Raw genomic sequence first — 17,311 nt, forward strand, 5'->3', positions numbered from 1 at the left:
GAGGCAGAAACTGCAGTGAACCAAGATCGTGCTACTGCACTCCAGCCAGAGTGACAGAGTGAGACTCTGTCTCAAAATAAATAAATAAATAAATAAAGTCCATTATCATAGCACTAGGATCCCTGAAATATTTATCGTGTGGACCTTCTATCAATGTCCACACTGTGGTTGACATTTCCTTTAATTAGGATAACTCCAGTTTACATTTAAAAAAATTTTTTGTAATTTAGAAAAGTCAAAAATATTTTTCTTAATGTTAGACTTATGGTGTATTACTTATATTATCCAAAATCCAGTTATATGTTTGTACATAGATTAATAATGACCTGCTTTTAAAATAGTGGATGCTCACATTTTAGGATCTGAGGACCCTATGAAAATCTGATTTATGCTGTGGGTACCTCTTGTAGAAAAATACACCTACAAATATGCGTGAAATTCCAAAAGGCTCACAGACCCCTCGAAGCCCTCACCACAATGAATCTCAAGTTAAGAACTCCTGAGTTATAGCAGTTTCCTTCTTATTTGGTGATTTCACAAGGAAGCATTTTGGTCTTTTAATCACATTTATTAAGATAATAGTGATCTTCAAATAGGGTTTTCAGTGCTCTTGATGCATGTTCTTTTTTCAGGCACAGTCCTCTTATCAACTTATTATCATATGCTTACCATGTATTCCGTCAGTTCTCCACAACTCATTCCATTGTTCCCATTATTTCTTACATTAATTGTGATCTTTTGAGATAGTCACTTTAGTACTAGAAAAATCTTTTCTTGGTACTCTGACATTTTAGAGCTGTCTGACTCATGACTGAACTATTAATATATATATTGCATTCACCAGCTTAGTGTTTCTCTCTTGAAACAGTAGACATATTCAGTTCTTAAAGTTTTGCCTAACCTCATCCATGAGCACAAAATGTGTCATACTGATGAATAATGTGTTGGTACAGTTCTTTACTTGGTCATATCTTCATGAGATTATCTTTGAAAAATCTCTTCTTGTCTATTAATCCTTTCAGATAGCCTGTAATATTTTAAGAACTTTTAAGGTCATCACGAGTGATCACTACTTTTGTTTCTCATAGGCACCGATCCATATATTTGCAAATTTATAATTTCAAAGCCTTTTGTACTGACCTAAAATGGATGATAGTGAATACAGAGATTGACAACTTCTGTGTTCACTAATACTTCTAGCTTACCTAAGAAATATATAGTGAATTAAAAATTTGCCATATGTATTCAGTACATTGGTTTTAAGAAATGGCAGCTCAGTGTTTGAGCTCTCCACTGTGGCAGTTGGCAGGTTTCATGACTAGAAGGGCTCGTTTGAGCTTGTCATCGTAATATTTAAACATGTTGGCAAGAACATCCCGTTTTCAAACATGTAGATGCACTAGTTCAATATGTCTACTATCTCATCATTCAGGACATGAGTTTCACTCATATTACGTTTACAGGGTAGGTAGGTAATTTTGAAGATAGCAATCAAGAGGTGATATCTGTAGTATCTGTTCCTGTTGCATGGCTTTATTGTGGTTTGAGCTGTCAGTAATCACTAGCCTTTGAACTTCTGTAGAATAGTAATGCCTCTTAGCCTCCATTGTGATGTCTGTGTTGTGCTGTACATTAAGAGCGGTGTTGAATTTTGAACTGTAAAGATGTCGTTATTCTAAGGAAACACATCAGAATTACGCTAAAGCCTTCTTAATTAAACGTGAAAGGAATGGGCAGAAGAACTTCAAAATGTGACTTGAAATCATTAATTTGGTTGAAAACTAATAAATAAAGCAGCTTGTCTGCTCTAAATATTTGGATTAGATTCTGCTGTAGATAAATGTACCCTGTATTAGTCAGGAAGGCACCCTGGTGTTATGACAAGAGCACTGGATCAAACATCATTTGTGTATCTGTGGACTTGGCTGTATGATTTGGGGAAAGTTATTTAAACTTTTTGAACCATCTTATTTTGCTTATTCAGAAAATGGGGACAACAGCAATTCTGTGTACTTCCCTGGACGGTTGGGAGAATTAAACCAAGCAGTATGTGAAAAGGCATTTGGAAAAGCATAAGGAGCCATATGTACGTGAAGTATTCTTGAAACTATGCTTATGTATAATTCAACTCTTTTGAGATCAATATACAACTCAAAACTAGAAAGGGGGTAAAAAAGACCATCTGCCGTGAGAAAATTACTGCCACATGAGGTTCAACAGAATTCACAAATGCTTACCTTCAATGGGTTTTGAGTGAAGACCTATGGAAGGTGATTGGAAACCCTCACGTTTGTATTTGGTTCTGTTTTGTTTTCATAATTGCTGCCTACTTAGAATTTGATACCTGAAACAATAACAGAAAGAGCAGCTTGGAGTATTGGGAGTGATAGAGGATTAGCTGAAGAGCAATGTGGGTATGTTTATCTCCAGTATTAACCCCCAGGAAGCGAAAGACAAGCGAAAGACAAGGTTAGACCAGCCAAGACCATACCTAGTCAGGCAGAATATGCAGGCTCAGAAGAAGACAGGCAGCTGAGACTTACTGAACATGTACCAGGTGCCAGGAAATATACACACTGCTTTACATTCATTCATTTTTATCTTCACAGTATGCTCTGAAGTAGATGGCTATGGTTATTGTCCCCATTTTCCAAATGAAAAATCTGAGACATAGAAGGACCTGCCCAGGGTCCGATAGTCATGACCTAACTGCTCTACTTTATTGCGTGTTTGCGCTCCCATTCCATACACTGGAGACAGTACTATTCATGGTCTGAATTTGGTCTTCCAAATGTGTTGGATGTCTTCTATCCTGTTGGATGGACTTCCTTCTCCTAAGTTTATTAAATGACACTCTAATAATGTAGAATGAATGCAAATGTGGAATGAATGCATTTATTTATTTCTAGGTTTCCCTCTGTGTGAGTTGACTGTTGAGGTTTCAGTCCTAAAATGCAGTGAACTCCCTATCATCAATCTTGTGGCGTCTGCTGTCACCCTGTCTCCCTAGCCCCAACTCCTGCACACTGTTTTAGTTTGTGACTTTAACATTAGATGTAATTTCTTTCAAGATCTTCTTTTTGTTATTTTATTTGTTTGCTTATACATATACAAACAGTACATACATGTGTAAATAAAATAAATGAAGTCATAACCAAAATATGAGTGTATTAACACATAATGTTTATTTGGGAATGTGCTTATTTCTTTCATTTGCTTACTGCATTTTCTACATGTATTATTTTTTAAAAATCAAAATATTTTTTAAAGAGAGGGATGTTTAGTTTTTTGTTTGTTTGTGTTTGGAGACAGGGTCTCACTCTGTCACTCAGGCTGGAGTGCAGTGGCACAATCGTGGCTCACTGTAGCCTCCACCTCTCCAGGCTCAGTTGATCCTCCCACCTCAGCTTCCTAAGTAGCTGGGACCCACAGGCATGTACCACTACACCAGGGTAATTTTTGTATTTTTTGTAGAGATAGGGTTTCACCATGTTGCCCAGGCTGATCTTGAATTCCTGGGCTCAAGCAATCTGCCCACGTCAGCCTCCCAAAATGCTGGGATTACAGGCGTGAGCCACCATGCCCAGCCTATATAGTTATTTTAAGAAACAGAATTATTGACTATCTATGTGTCTGACATGTCATATTATCTATGGTAGGATGGGGTTCAAAAGAAAGAAAAGTTATAGTATCTTGAATGTTTAGAATTTAGCTTGAGGACATGAAGTGCAACAAATAAAAAATTAAAAGCATAATATTAAGTAAAATAATAAAAGTAGAATTTCAAGTATGAAAAAAAGTAGAGAGGTGAGAGGTTGCGGTCAAGAATGATTACAAGAGAAAATATCTTTGAGTTGTTTAAGTTTGAATCTTCATACAGAAATATTCTCCCCAGGGCTTCATCCATTTCACAGATATTAATTGGACATCCTCTACTTTCTGTGCTGGATTTTGGAAATACAGTGGTGAATAAAGCATACTCTCTAGCATTTGAGTTTGAATAGTACCTTTATTTGTTTTCATCTTAAAAAGAAGCAGTTTAAATAAGATGTACCTGATCAGGAAGGTATAGCTAGTTTGGGAGCAAGCCTGTGAACTTAATATGCAGTATTCAAAACTTCTTCAAATTATGTTATTTCCTGGGTCCTTTAAAGGATGATGGTGATACTGAACTGTTGAACTATAGGGCAGTTGTGAAGATAAAGAAGGATGTCAACACATTCTCTTTATTACTATTATTTCCAGTGATCACTCGGTATGTGTGAAGTTAAAACTATGGCCTTTTAATCATCTGTTTATGGCAAAGTCTAGTAGCTAGTGGTCACTTTAAAAAAAAAATACCTTGCCTTGTTATGTAAACTTCTCCATCATCCCTGGATTTAGGGATAGATTAGACAGGCCAGGATGTGGAATGACTGCTAAGAAATCAGTACTGGATCACTTCAGACAGCCAATGTCAGGTCTCCTGAGGCCTGTCCTTTTTCATGAGCACAATACACTTATTGATTTCAGCAACTGCCTTTTCTTTGAGTTGGGATTTGCTATCATGAAAATAACACTTAGTTGTAGCCTTTAAAAGCAACTGGTCTCTTAATTAGAACAGTCACATGTAAGATTTAGGCCTTTAAATACAGCAAAAGCTCATAGGACTTCCGAAGCTTCAATTTATATGATTCTGCTCCTGTTCTTACTGCACTGTAGGAATTGCAAAGTTAATCTCTATAGCATTAAGTTATCTGTTGTAAAAATCTGAAACAGAGTACATTTTAGACATCCTATTGTTTGTTTAAAAGATAGTAAAGACAGCCAATCATGGTGGCTCATGCCTATAATCCCAGCACTTTGGGAGGCAGAGGCGGGCAGATCATGAGGTCAGGAGATCGAGACCATCCTGGCTAACACGGTGAAACACCATCTCTACTAAAAATACAAAAAATTAGCTGGACATGGTGGCGGGCGCCTGTAGTCCCAGCTGCTCAGGAGGCAGGAGAATGGCGTGAACCCAGGAGGCAGAGCTTGCAGTAAGCTGAGATTCTGCCACTGCACTCCAGCCTGGATAGTGAAGAAAACTCTCTTACTTATTTTTTTATTTATTTATTTTGAGGCAGGGTCTCACTCTGTTGCCCAGGCTGGAGTGCAGTGGCGTGATCATGGCTCACTGCAGCCTCAGCCTCCACCTTCCAGGCTCAAGCGATCCTCCCATCTCAGACTCCTGAGTAGCTGAGACTACAGAAATGCGCCACCATGCCCAGCTAATTTTTTTATAGTTTTTGTAGAGATGGGGTTTCACAATGTTGCCCAGGCTGATCTTGAACTCCTGAACTCAAGCGATTCTCCTGCTTCTGCCTCTCAAAGTGCTGGAATTATAGGCATGAGCCACCGTGCCTGGCCAAAATCGTGTATTTAGACAACTGTCTTCCTCTCAAGAACTTCTAACCAAACAGGAATCTAAGTTTACATTGTTTTCTAGGCTTTTATTATCTAAATATTTCCTGCAGCGAAAAAAAAAAAAAAAAAAAAAGCCCTAAAACTCTTTGAAGTGTCAGCTACAAAAAATATTTGTTAATTGGATTATTTTGTGTGTTTTTTACTGCTTTATCTGGGAAATACATTAGCATCAATAGTTATCATGGCCCATAAGCAACTATTACCAACACCTTCAAATTGTTTGCATTGATAACTATATGAAGTACTTTTTAGGGTTCTTTGGATTATAGTTTAAAAACTGGGGAATGGTATTTGTTGGCTGGTCAACAGTGAGTAATGGTTAAGCACCCATGCTGTTTTGTATAAGATCCATTAGGCTGCTAGATTGTGAGTCTTACCCATGGTTTCTGTGTGGACATACACAGTGGCTGACTGCATTCCTTTCTCTTGAGAATTCGGTTGTTTGCTGCAAATTGAGCTTTCAAATTTTGTAGGTTCTTTGTCCTCCTTTTTTGAAAAATATTTAAATGATGTTGCCCAAAGGGCTCACGGAGAAACAGATGACCAACTTTCGGGAAATTAGTAAGCACTAGGGTTATTTTTAGCTTTTTCTCCTTACAAACATTTCCTTTTGTTCTTTAGAAGACATTGTTGATCTTTCATTCATTTGCTGTGCTCTCTCCCCAGCTACAAAATGGCTTTTGAATAGAATAAGCCCTCTTCTCTACTCTGCATGATGTTAACTGTATTCTTATTTTATTCAATTTTTACTCTAGCTCATGAATTATTCATTTGTGTATGTTTTTTCTGGATATTGAATCCTCCCCTACACACATACACAAACACACACACACACATTTTTGTTGTCATTTGGGGTTGACTTCCTCCCTCATATGCAACTGACTGAAAAATCTTCATACAAGCAGGATATACAAAGTCTGTATTTTTGTCAGTATATCATATGATGGTGGCTGATGGTGTGATTTGGCCTTTATTTGCTATTAGTACCTATTTAAAAACCATCACCGTGAGAAAATTGTGCAGTAGTGTCACGGGATCCTTGGGGTGTCGCATCACCAGCCAGAAACCTGTGACCAGTGGTACCTTTGCCCAAGTTTTGCTTGGGCCCACTGGGCCCACTCAGCCTGGCAGGCTGCACTCAGCTCGCACTATTGGCCTGGATCCCATGCCTGCCAAGGGCAAGTGGAGTGGCAAGGGGTGCATGAGTGAGCAAGCATGGGGTCCAGCCACTGCACACAGCCAGGCATGCTGGCTATGACGGTGCAAGCAGCTCCAGGTGCCAGCACAGGCACTGGAGGCAAGGCTACCTGCAAGGCTGCAGCTGGACCAGGAGTACCACAAGCAGCTTTCACAGCTGGCACTGGGGAACACAGTGGCACCCAGAAGCTTAGAGACGCTGGGAACCACATAGCCCCAAAGAAGGTATCACAGCCCTAGCTCAGGGAGCTCCTAGGTCTGGGTTGCTGATTGGAGAAAGTTTTAGTGGTCTGGATAGAAGATGAAATCAGCTACAACATTCCCTTAATCCAGAGCAAGACCCTAACTCCCATTCTATGAAGGCTGAGAGAAGTGAGGAAGCTGAAGAAAAGTTGGAAGGTAGCAGAGGTTGGTTCATGAGGTTTAAAGAAAGAAGCTATTTCCATAACATAAAAGTGCAAGGTGAAGCAGCAATTGCTGATTTAGAAGCTGTGGCAAGTTATCCAGAAGATCTACTTAAGATCATTGATGAATGTGGCTACACTAAATGACAGATCTTCCATGTAGATGAAATAGCCTTCTATTGGAAGAAGATGCCATCTAGGACTTTCAGGAATGCTAGAGAGAAGATGTCAATGCCTGGCTTGAAAGCTTCAAAGGACAGGCCGACTCTCCTCTTAGGAGTTAGTGCAGCTGGTGACTTGAAGTTGAAGCCAATGCTTATTTACCATTCTGAAAATTCTAGAGCCCTTAAGAATTATGCTGAATCCACTCTGCCTGTGCCTTATAAATGAAACAACAAAGCCCGGATGACAACACATCTGTTTACAGCACGGTTTACTGACTATTTTAAGCCACTGTTGAGATCTACTACTCAAAAAAAAAGATCCCTTTCAAAATATTACCGCTCCTTGACAAAGAACCTGGTCAGACAAGAGCTTGGATGGAGATGTTCAAGAAGATTATGTTGTTTTCATGCCTGCTAACACAACAGCCATTCTGCTGTGCATGGATCAAGGAGTAATTTCAACTTTCAAGTCTTATTATATGAGAAATACATTTCATAAGACTACAGCTGCCATATATAGTAATTTCTCTGAGGGATCTGGGCAAAGTACATTGACAACCTTCTGGAAAGGATTCACCATTCCAAATGCCATTAAGAACATGCATGATTCATGGGAAGAGATCAAAATGTCAACAGTAACAGAAATTTGTAAGAAATTGATTTCAACCCTCATAGATGACTTTGAGGAAGGGGTTCAAGACCTCAGTGGAGGAAGGAGCTGCAGATATGGTAGAAACAGCAGGACAACTAAAATTAGAAGTGGAGCCTGAAGATGTGACTGAATTGCTGCAATCTCATGATAAAACTTAAAGAGATGAGGAGTTGCTTCTTAAGGATGAGCAGCGGAAGTGACTTCTTGATATGCAATCTACTCGTGGTGAAGATGCTATGAATATCATTGAAATGACCACAAAGGATTTTAGAATATTACATAAACTTAGTTGGTAAAGCAGTGGCAGGTATTGAGATAATTGACTCTAGTTTTGAAAGACATTCTATTGTGGGTGAAATGCTATCTAACAGCATCGCACGCTACCAAGAAATCTTTCATGAAAGGAAGAGCCAGTCCATTGATATGGCAAACTGCATCTTTGTCTTATTTTAAGAAATGGCGGCTGGCTGCAGTGGCTCCCACCTGTAATCCCAGCACTCTGGGAGGCCGAGGTGGGTGGATCACCTGAGGTCAGGAGTTCGAGACCAGCCTGGCCAACATGGTGAAACGCCATCTCTACTAAAAATACAAAAAGTAGCCGGGCATGGTGGTGCCCGCCTGTAGTCCCAGCTACTAGGGAAGGTAAGGCGGGAGGATTGCTTGAATCCGGGAGGCAGAGGTTACAGTGAGCTGAGATCGTACCACTGTACTCCAACCTGGGCAACAGAGCAAGACCCTGTCTCAAAAAAAAAAAAAAAAAAAAAGAAAGAAAAGAAAAAAAGAAGGAAGGAAATTGCCACAGCCATGCCAACCTTCCATAATTACACCCTGATCAGTTAGCAGCCTGATTATAACTACCACCATGATCAGTCAGCAGCCATCAGCATTGATGGAGGCAAGACCCTCCACCAGCAAAAAGATTATAGCTTGCCAAAGGCTCAGATGACCATTAGCATTTTTTAACATATAAGGTATATACATTGTTTTTGTGGGTGTTTTCGGTTTTGATTTTTTTTTCCTTTTTTGAGACAGAGTCTCACTCTGTTGCCCAGGCTGGAATGCAGTGGTGCTATCTTGGCTCACTGCAACCTCCACCTCCCAGGTTCAAGCAATTCTCCTGCCTCAGCCTCCTGAGTAGCTGGGATTACAGGTGCCCGCCACCATGCCTGGCTAATTTTTGTACTTTTAGTAGAGACAGAGTTTCATCATGTTGGCCAGGCTGGCTCGAACTCCTGACCTCAGGTGATCCACCCACCTCGGCCTCCCAGAGTGCTGGGATTACAGGCGTGAGTCACCGCACCAGCCATGTACATTGTTTTTTAGGCAATTCTTTTGAATAGTTAATAGACTAGAGTATAATGTAAATTTATAGACTTTTATCTGCACTGGGAAATCAAAAAGTTTGTGTGGCTTACTTTATTGTGATATTCACTTCATTGCAGTGGTCTGGAACTAAACCCACAATATCTCTAAGGTATGCCTGTAATGCCTAAGATAGGAAAGTCTCAACAGATGTTAGCTATTATTATTGTATAAGATTGTTTTATTTATGATATAAGATGTAATCTTAGAATATCATATACCATAATGAGATAAAATATTCAATTTCTGGGGACCCTTACCTCTTTCCCTGCAAGATTTTTTTAATTGGGATGTCCTCAATAGAGATGGCTTAGTTCCACAACTAGTGAATTTAGTTATCCTTGCCCCTTTAATATTTGCATCTCTTCATATCTAGAATCGGCACAATTATAATGAGAAATCAAGCAAAACGTTTTTTTGCATAAAGAGAGGAAGGCAGAATGTGAGATGGTGTTGACATCTGTGCCTCTGCCCTGGGCCAAAAAGCAGAGTGGGTATTTGCTGCTGATTCGGCACCCCATCTGCTGCCTTCTCTGGTGGTTACATCCCTCTTCCCTTTCCCTCCGTGTGGAGCCCCAGGGATGATGAAGTCAGGGAGAGAAGGATGGAATGTAATGCATCAGAGGAGAAAAACAGGACAGAGATTCAGTGAAAGACAACAGAATGAGGAGCCCCATTCTGCAGATGACCCAGTAGGATAAATGCTGTCTTCTCTGCCAATGGCAGTTTTACAAGTGTTTGAAGGACTGTGTGAAGGTTAAAAAACACTAGCCTGTTTTAGTGAATCTGTTTTTCTACTTGAGAGCTTTTCTGACGTCTGACTCAAGAATTTACTAAACTTGGTTTCATTAAACTCTTTTTAAACCTCTTTTGTTTTTTTAACTCTTAGCTCAGGGCTTCAGAATAAGTCGTTTATTTTTACCAGGAGTGCTCCAACTTTTGAATACATCTGTTGTTTCTCTTTTCCTATAGCATATAACTCACTCCACTTGCCAATTAATTTACAAACCTAACTCCTACTAAAGCAGCTTCTTATTTTAAGGTAACATTGTCTACCCAATCTGAGAGGTAGAAATCTGACTTTCTACAACATGGTAATCTTAGAACCACTCATTTAAAGTTTAAAATGCAAAGCATCGCACACTCAAAGTCTATAGTGTTGTGATTGAACTCTTTAATTAATTTTGGTTAAGACCTAAGTAGTTAAGACCTGAGCAATAGAGTGATGAGTGCCCCAGAAAGGCATGGATTGAGTAAACAAAAGTAAGCAATTGGAAGGAGGAGCTAGGGAGAAATTGCTTGTTTAATTGATCTCTTCATTTTTAATGGAAAATTCTTTAAAAATACTTCTGGTTTCAAAGCTTAAGGTTTGTTTTTAGCTTAGACTGATTGTATTTTTCAGTTCTGATTTTCTGATGTTTGTTCCAACTTTGTCTACAATTCAAAGGAATGAAATTACTACTGTAATATAGAGTATTTGGGGGTTATTTTTCACACTGTTCAGCTGCTGTGTTTTATTTTCACTTGACTGTGAGGTTATTCTAACCCCTCATTCAGAGGGACAGTTGAGTCTGATTCTGCCTTAAGTTTTTGTGACTCTTAACAATTATTCATTGCATATGTACTTTTCATTCAGTTCTTTAAAAAAATTCTCTGTGTTTGCTTTCTAGACTGATTTTGCACGATTTAGTGGAACAAATGTGGAAACTGACTTTGTAGAGGTGCCATCGCAAATGCTTGAAAATTGGGTGTGGGACGTCAATTCCCTCCGAAGACTGTCAAAACATTATAAAGACGGAAGCCCTATTTCAGACGATCTGCTTGAAAAACTTGTTGCTTCTAGGCTGGTCAACACAGGTATGACTTCTAATTTTAAAAAGGAAAATAAATTAGAATCTCTTAATGCAGAATTGCTGTCACCTTCTTCTGTAGAACTTATTTTCATTTTAAATGGTATCCCAACTGTGCTAGCATGAGGAGTGAAGAACATTAAATATATTGGATTAGGAAACCCTGGAATTTTGTCTGAGGCAAAAAACCACATCTCCTTTTAAATCTTAAGTAGAATGAGATGTCCTACTCCCACTTTGTGAGTACTACTGGAATCTGTTTTTGGAATCTACAATCTTGTGATAATAGAACACACAGTTCTCTGTCTTCTTCAAAACATGCCCAAACATTCTTATGTTATTAGGTCTTCTGACCCTGCGCCAGATTGTTTTGAGCAAAGTTGATCAGTCTCTTCATACCAACACATCGCTGGATGCTGCAAGTGAATATGCCAAATACTGCTCAGAAATATTAGGAGTTGCAGCTACTCCAGGTATGTAACTACTATGAATTGAGTTCATTTCCCTGTGAAGCACAGGGTGTTCTCCTAACACTGCAGGGTCGGAGTTTGTCAGACAGATTACCTAATTGTTTCTGATTTCTGTAATCAGGCCATGACTTTCAGATAAGCATACTATGTCCTTATGAGTTATCCTGTCCAAATGCGCTTGAAGGAAAGGTGGCTCCAGATCTGCAGCATTTTAGTGTAATCAGGCGTGAGTAGTTGGCCTCCGCCCCAGAGCTGGGAGAGCCATTCGTGTTGGCAGCACACTCTTAGCTCCTCCCTCCCTGTATGCATCATGACTTCCCTGTGATTTTCAGGAAGAAATTGGCAGAAGGGGAACTTTTTAAATTTTTTTTCCTTTGCGTATAGTATTTTGTTTATTTTTTCCATCCCCTCAAGCATTTATCCTTTGTGTTACATACAATCCACTTATACTCTTTTAGTTATTTTTAAATGTACAATTAAAGTATTATTGACTATAGTCATCCTGTTATGCTATCAAGAAGGAGCATTTTTAGGCCCGGCATGGTGGCTTATACCTGTAATCCCAGCACTTTGGGAGGCTGAGGCGGGAAGATCACTTGAGCTTGGGAGTTTGAGACCAACCTAGGCAACATGGCAAAACCCGTCTCTACCAAAAATACAAAAATTAGCCAGGTGTGGTGGTGTATGCCTACAGTCCTAGCTACCCAGGAGGCTGAGTTGAGAGGATCACCTGAGCCTGGGGAGGTTAAGCCTGCAGCAAGCCATGATTGCACCACTGCAATCCAGCCTGGGTGACACAGTGAGACCCTGTCTCAAAAAAAATAAAGGGTATTTTGGGGGAGAAGCATGAACTTCACCTTGTTTCTGATTCTGAGATCAGTTAAAGCATTTGACTAGCAGTTTGTAATCTGAGATTTACGGGACTCATGCATGGGCGTGTTTATATTTGTATGTGTATGTTTTAAGCCAATATATAGTTGTGCTTTTATATGTAGTTGGTAAGGTGGATTTTTTTTCACCAAGGAAATTGTTATTAAAATGAGTCAGCCACATTTATAGAGAGAATAAAGATAAGAATGGTCCGTTGAGTCATTCTAGGCTCCCCACATAGTAAGCCATAGTGCACCTTTGTGTCACAAGCCTTTGTGTCGCAATTACATTTTTAAATGTACAATTAAATTATTATTGACTATAGCCATCCTGTTATGCTATCAAGAAGGGACATTTTTAGGCCTGGCATGGTGGCTCACGTCTGTAATCCAGCATTTTGGGAGGCTGAGGCGGGAAGATCACTTGAGCTCAGGATTTTTGACAAAATCCTATATAAAGTAGCCCTATAGGTAGATCGAATTGGTGAAAAGTTCTTTTTCAGGCCAGGCACGGTGACTCACGCCTGTAATCCCAACACTTTGGGAGACCGACGCAGGCAGATACATCACTTGAGGTCAGAAGTTTGAGACCAGCCTGACCAAAGTGGTGAGACCCTGTATCTACTAAAAATACGAAAATTAGCTGGCGTGGTGGCATGCACCTGTAATGCCAGCTACTCAGGAGGCTGAGGCAGGAGAATCCCTTGAACCTGGGATGCTGAGGTTGCATTGAGCCGAGATCTCACCACTGTACTCCAGCTTGGGCGACAGAGTGAGACTCTGTCTCAAAAAAAAAAAAAAAAAAAAAAAGTTCTTTTTCCATAATTATCAACCTAAAATAAGTGCAATTCTGAGACATTTTAGATATAAAGAGGTGTGGCAAAGAGTAGGGTTAATATTATTTTTCAAAACACATACATGTTTAAGGAATAAGAAAGGACTGATTTCAGTTCTAAAACACTGAGCTATCCGGTGGGTGTGGACAAAGCCGCTGAAACTATCGTTAGGCATTCCAGAGCTTGGGGCCGAAACCAGCTCTGAGGTTGAGCCATTGATAGATGTTTATAAACATCTTGGCCAAGAGGACACATCAACCCAAGGAGTTCTAGAGGTGAGATCATGTCATTCATTCTCTCCTCCCACAGCTGGCCTCCCCAGAGGGAAACCTTAGCTAGCTGTTAACCTGATCATTAACATTTGCTATCACATTGATTGAAATGTATCTTTTTTTAAAGGCACAAATATGCCAGCTACCTTTGGACATTTGGCAGGGGGATACGATGGCCAATATTATGGATATCTTTGGAGTGAAGTATTTTCCATGGATATGTTTTACAGCTGTTTTAAAAAAGAAGGGATAATGAATCCGGAGGTATAGTATTATTTTTCTCCTTTTATTAATTTTGTAGCTGCTCCCTCCCCTTTAACTCCTAGTGTAAAATATTGATCACATCTAGATTTTACTGTAAGAAGCGTGGTAACAGCTTTTACCTCTGAGGCCTTGCATCTTTCAAATCATCATACATCATTAAGTTGCAGTATACAAGTGATTAATTCCATAGCTTAAGAAAAACTAGTATATTTTCTTGCTTATTAACATTCCAATATATTACATAATTAAAAATTCAAAGCTTTGTTTATGGATTTGAGAATCTGTAGCTGCTAGTTTTGACATGTACCATACAACGTTTTAGTTTTATAGGAGGTTGTGAAAGAAAGGTAAACTCCTTCCTGATGTAAATGGTTTCCCTGTGTTTTGATATTCTCTACACAGTTTGTGCACTTTCTGTGGGAGACGCCCTTTTTCTGTGGCTGGCATGCCCCACCCACTACATAGTTTGTGACCTTTGTCACAAAGTTGCTTCATTAACCTGAGCCATTACTTTCTGTATGCAGTGAATTGACTGCCAGGTAGCTGCCAGACAACCTTCCTGATTTATAGCCCCCAATCTCCATTCTCATTGAAGTCTTATCCATCAGATTATTTCCAAGGCTGATGCATTTTCCAATGTATGTTTTTAAATTCTTTGATTCAGAAATTAGAAGAACAAATTATCAAAATCAGGCTCTCTGTACTTATTTCAACCAATTGATTTGTTCTCCAAATGTTTTTTCTAGATTGCATAGTACCTTATACATATGTATTGAAATACATTGATGTGATTTAGATCACCATTCCCTCCCCATCTTCCTCCTGAAATAACACCTCCAAGGTACCCATACTTCATTATTTTGAAGTATTTCATCTCCCATCCCACCCCACCCAATCTGTTAAGTCCTTGTAATTCTTTTTCCATTACTGACCAACCCATTTACAAAGGTCAACTGCTGACTATTGTTCTCACAGACATACCTACTCCTGCATGACCTTCAACCAGGACCCATCCCTTAATGCCTCCACCATAGAGATGGTGCCCTTAGGATTCAAAGTGTTCTGGGGAAGATTGTATGACTCCACTGACATGCCCAACTGCAAAGTCATGCATGTAGCCTGAACTGGACCCCTGTGTTCTCTGTGGTCCAACTCCATTCCCCTTATTGATTTCCCTCCAAGTCCCCACCACCTCTCTCCTCTGTCAGCAGATGATCTTTCCTCTTTATTAAGAAAATTAAGGTCATTGAAGCTGGCTGCAGTGGCTCACACCTGTAATCCCGAACTTTGGGAGGCTGAGGTGGGAGGATCGCTCAAGTCCAGGAATTTGAAACCAAACTATTTGATATAGCAAGACCTCATCTCTACAAAAAATAAACAAAATTAGCCAGGTGTGGTGGTAGAAGCCTATAGCCCCACCTACTCTGGAAGCTGAGATGGGAGAGTTGCTTGAGCCCAGGAGAGGTGGAAGCTGCAGTGAGCCGAGATCATGCCACTACTCTCCAGCCTGAATGACAGAGTGAGACTATCTCAAAAAAAAAAAAAAAATCATTGAGAATGAGTACCTTCATCTTTCTTTCTGTGTACTTCAATACTTGTCTTATTTTCTCCTGTCTCAGAGGAGATGTCTCTAGCTCCAAGAGTTCCTGGTAAGAGTTCCTGGTTTGCTGTCTTGGAAAAAAAACTTGCTACTGACTCTGATAACCCCAATCAGTGCTACTACTCTGTTCTTTTCACAGCCTAATTTCTTGGTACAAGAAGTCTTTGCAAACCTCTCTTTCCTTGCTTTTGCCCCAGCCAACAGAAATGGAAAGTTACCCTTCCTCCGTAGTTACCACTGATGACCCAGTTAACAACTCCAAAGGCCCTCGTCCTTCTTCTTTACCTCCTGCTTCTTGTTATTCCTCTCTCTGTTCACAGCCCTCAGCTGGGCAATCAAACCCTTTTTTACTTCCCAGTATTCCCTGTGTGTTAGACAAGTTTATGTGTTCCCTTAGGTCTCTCCACCTTCACAAATTTATTCGTTCTATTTCGTTCACCTAAAATATATGCCTCCTTCATCTGTGCATCTCAAAAATTCCAGCAGTCTTAAAGGTCTCACTCACATAACCACATGTTCAAGAAGTCTTTGAGATTATCCAAAACCAAAAGTGATCTTTACATCCTTTGAACATGTGAGTGGACTTGGAGGAGTGGACCAAGCCTTCCCCTTCACCTCCTTAGTGCTGCCACTATGTGACCACATACCCAGTACCTTCCCTCATTACCTTTTCTCTTCTCTTTTGGAGAACTGTCCCCAAAACAAATAGAAATTAAAAATCCAAAGATAAAAATAACAAGTGAAAAACAGACTAGTTTTTAAAGAAAAAAGACAAAAAAAAAGTGGTCTTGGGCATGGAAGAAGGGCTTCAATAAGCTTTTACTATGTCTGGAATATTTAATGTAACTATTACCAAGTGAAAAAACATCATATTATAAAATATTTTATACCATACAATACAAATGTTGATTTTAAAGTGTGTTTTTAAAAAAAAGCACATCAAAATGTCAATGATTATCTTTGGGGATAAGTTTGTGAGTGATTATTAATTTTTTCTGTACTTTTCCTAGAGCTTTTCCTTATTTTTACATAGTACATAGATTATTTTAGAAGCCAGAAACAATGTTTCAAAGAGAAAAAAGTCTAACTAGGTAAAGGTACAATTATGACGTCTTACTGGCTATCATTGGTGAGGCTTCCTGGCGTAAGTGTACACTGCCTCTCCCAGCCAAGCTTCGTCATCATCACCTCCTCTGTGCTTGCCCTTATGTGACCATATACCCAGAACCCTCTATCATTACCTTTTCTCTTCCAGCTGTCAAGGTAGCAGCCAAATTACTGATCCCTGTGGTTCCAAGGAACTTGCAAGTGTAATAGAAGCAATTCCTGCATTATCTCCTCTATACTTCCTCTTATTCTCAGGCTTCACAGTGTGGCAGGCAGCCATATTACTCTTATTTTGACAAAGGTGCTGGGTTGAACTTAGAGAAAGCATCATCCCAACAACTTGGAGTTAAAACTTGTGATGTTGAAAACAATTTTCAGTGTTACTAAAATTCTGGATTCAGCAGTGCTGTTATTATTAGATGCCTTATGCCATAAGGCTGGTGTTAATTCCTTCCTTTACACTTTTTCCTTTCCTTTCAAATGCTCTGAGTATCATGGCACTTCCTGATCCTCTGCTGTCACAGCAATAATGGACCTGGCTCCAAAAGCCAAGAAGAATCCCTTGGCCCCTCACCCTCACACCCTTTGCAGATACTAAAAGATTATTTTTAAACAAACATTTTATTCCCTCATACAATATACTATTTGGGGTTTTTTGTTGGTGGAGGGGGTGTTCTTTAAAAAAAAAAAAAAAAAACCCACAAATATTTGCTCTAAAATAACACTTGCCTTACAAAATACAGGTACCCAGTTATTAAAAAATAATGCTTTGGGACAACGATCCTAGTCTCCAAAAAACTTAGATCATTATTATAG

The 17,311-nt window shown here is 39.5% G+C and overlaps 1 protein-coding gene across 6 annotated transcripts in view; it reads left to right on the forward strand.

Annotated features, from left to right (window-relative positions):
* The window catches only part of NLN (neurolysin), a 104,146-nt gene that overhangs the window by 78,053 nt on the left and 8,782 nt on the right, over positions 1-17,311 (forward strand). For all 6 annotated transcript variants that reach the window (XM_054487531.2, XM_054487532.2, XM_063664851.1 and 3 more), the window contains 3 exons: positions 10,898-11,084; positions 11,422-11,550; positions 13,652-13,788. In XM_054487531.2, coding sequence (XP_054343506.1) covers positions 10,898-11,084; positions 11,422-11,550; positions 13,652-13,788 — 453 coding nt within the window. The remainder of the gene's footprint in view (positions 1-10,897; positions 11,085-11,421; positions 11,551-13,651; positions 13,789-17,311) is intronic.

The sequence above is a fragment of the Pongo pygmaeus genome, chromosome 4 (genome assembly GCF_028885625.2).
Source record: "Pongo pygmaeus isolate AG05252 chromosome 4, NHGRI_mPonPyg2-v2.0_pri, whole genome shotgun sequence".
Taxonomy (NCBI): Eukaryota; Metazoa; Chordata; class Mammalia; order Primates; family Hominidae; genus Pongo; species Pongo pygmaeus.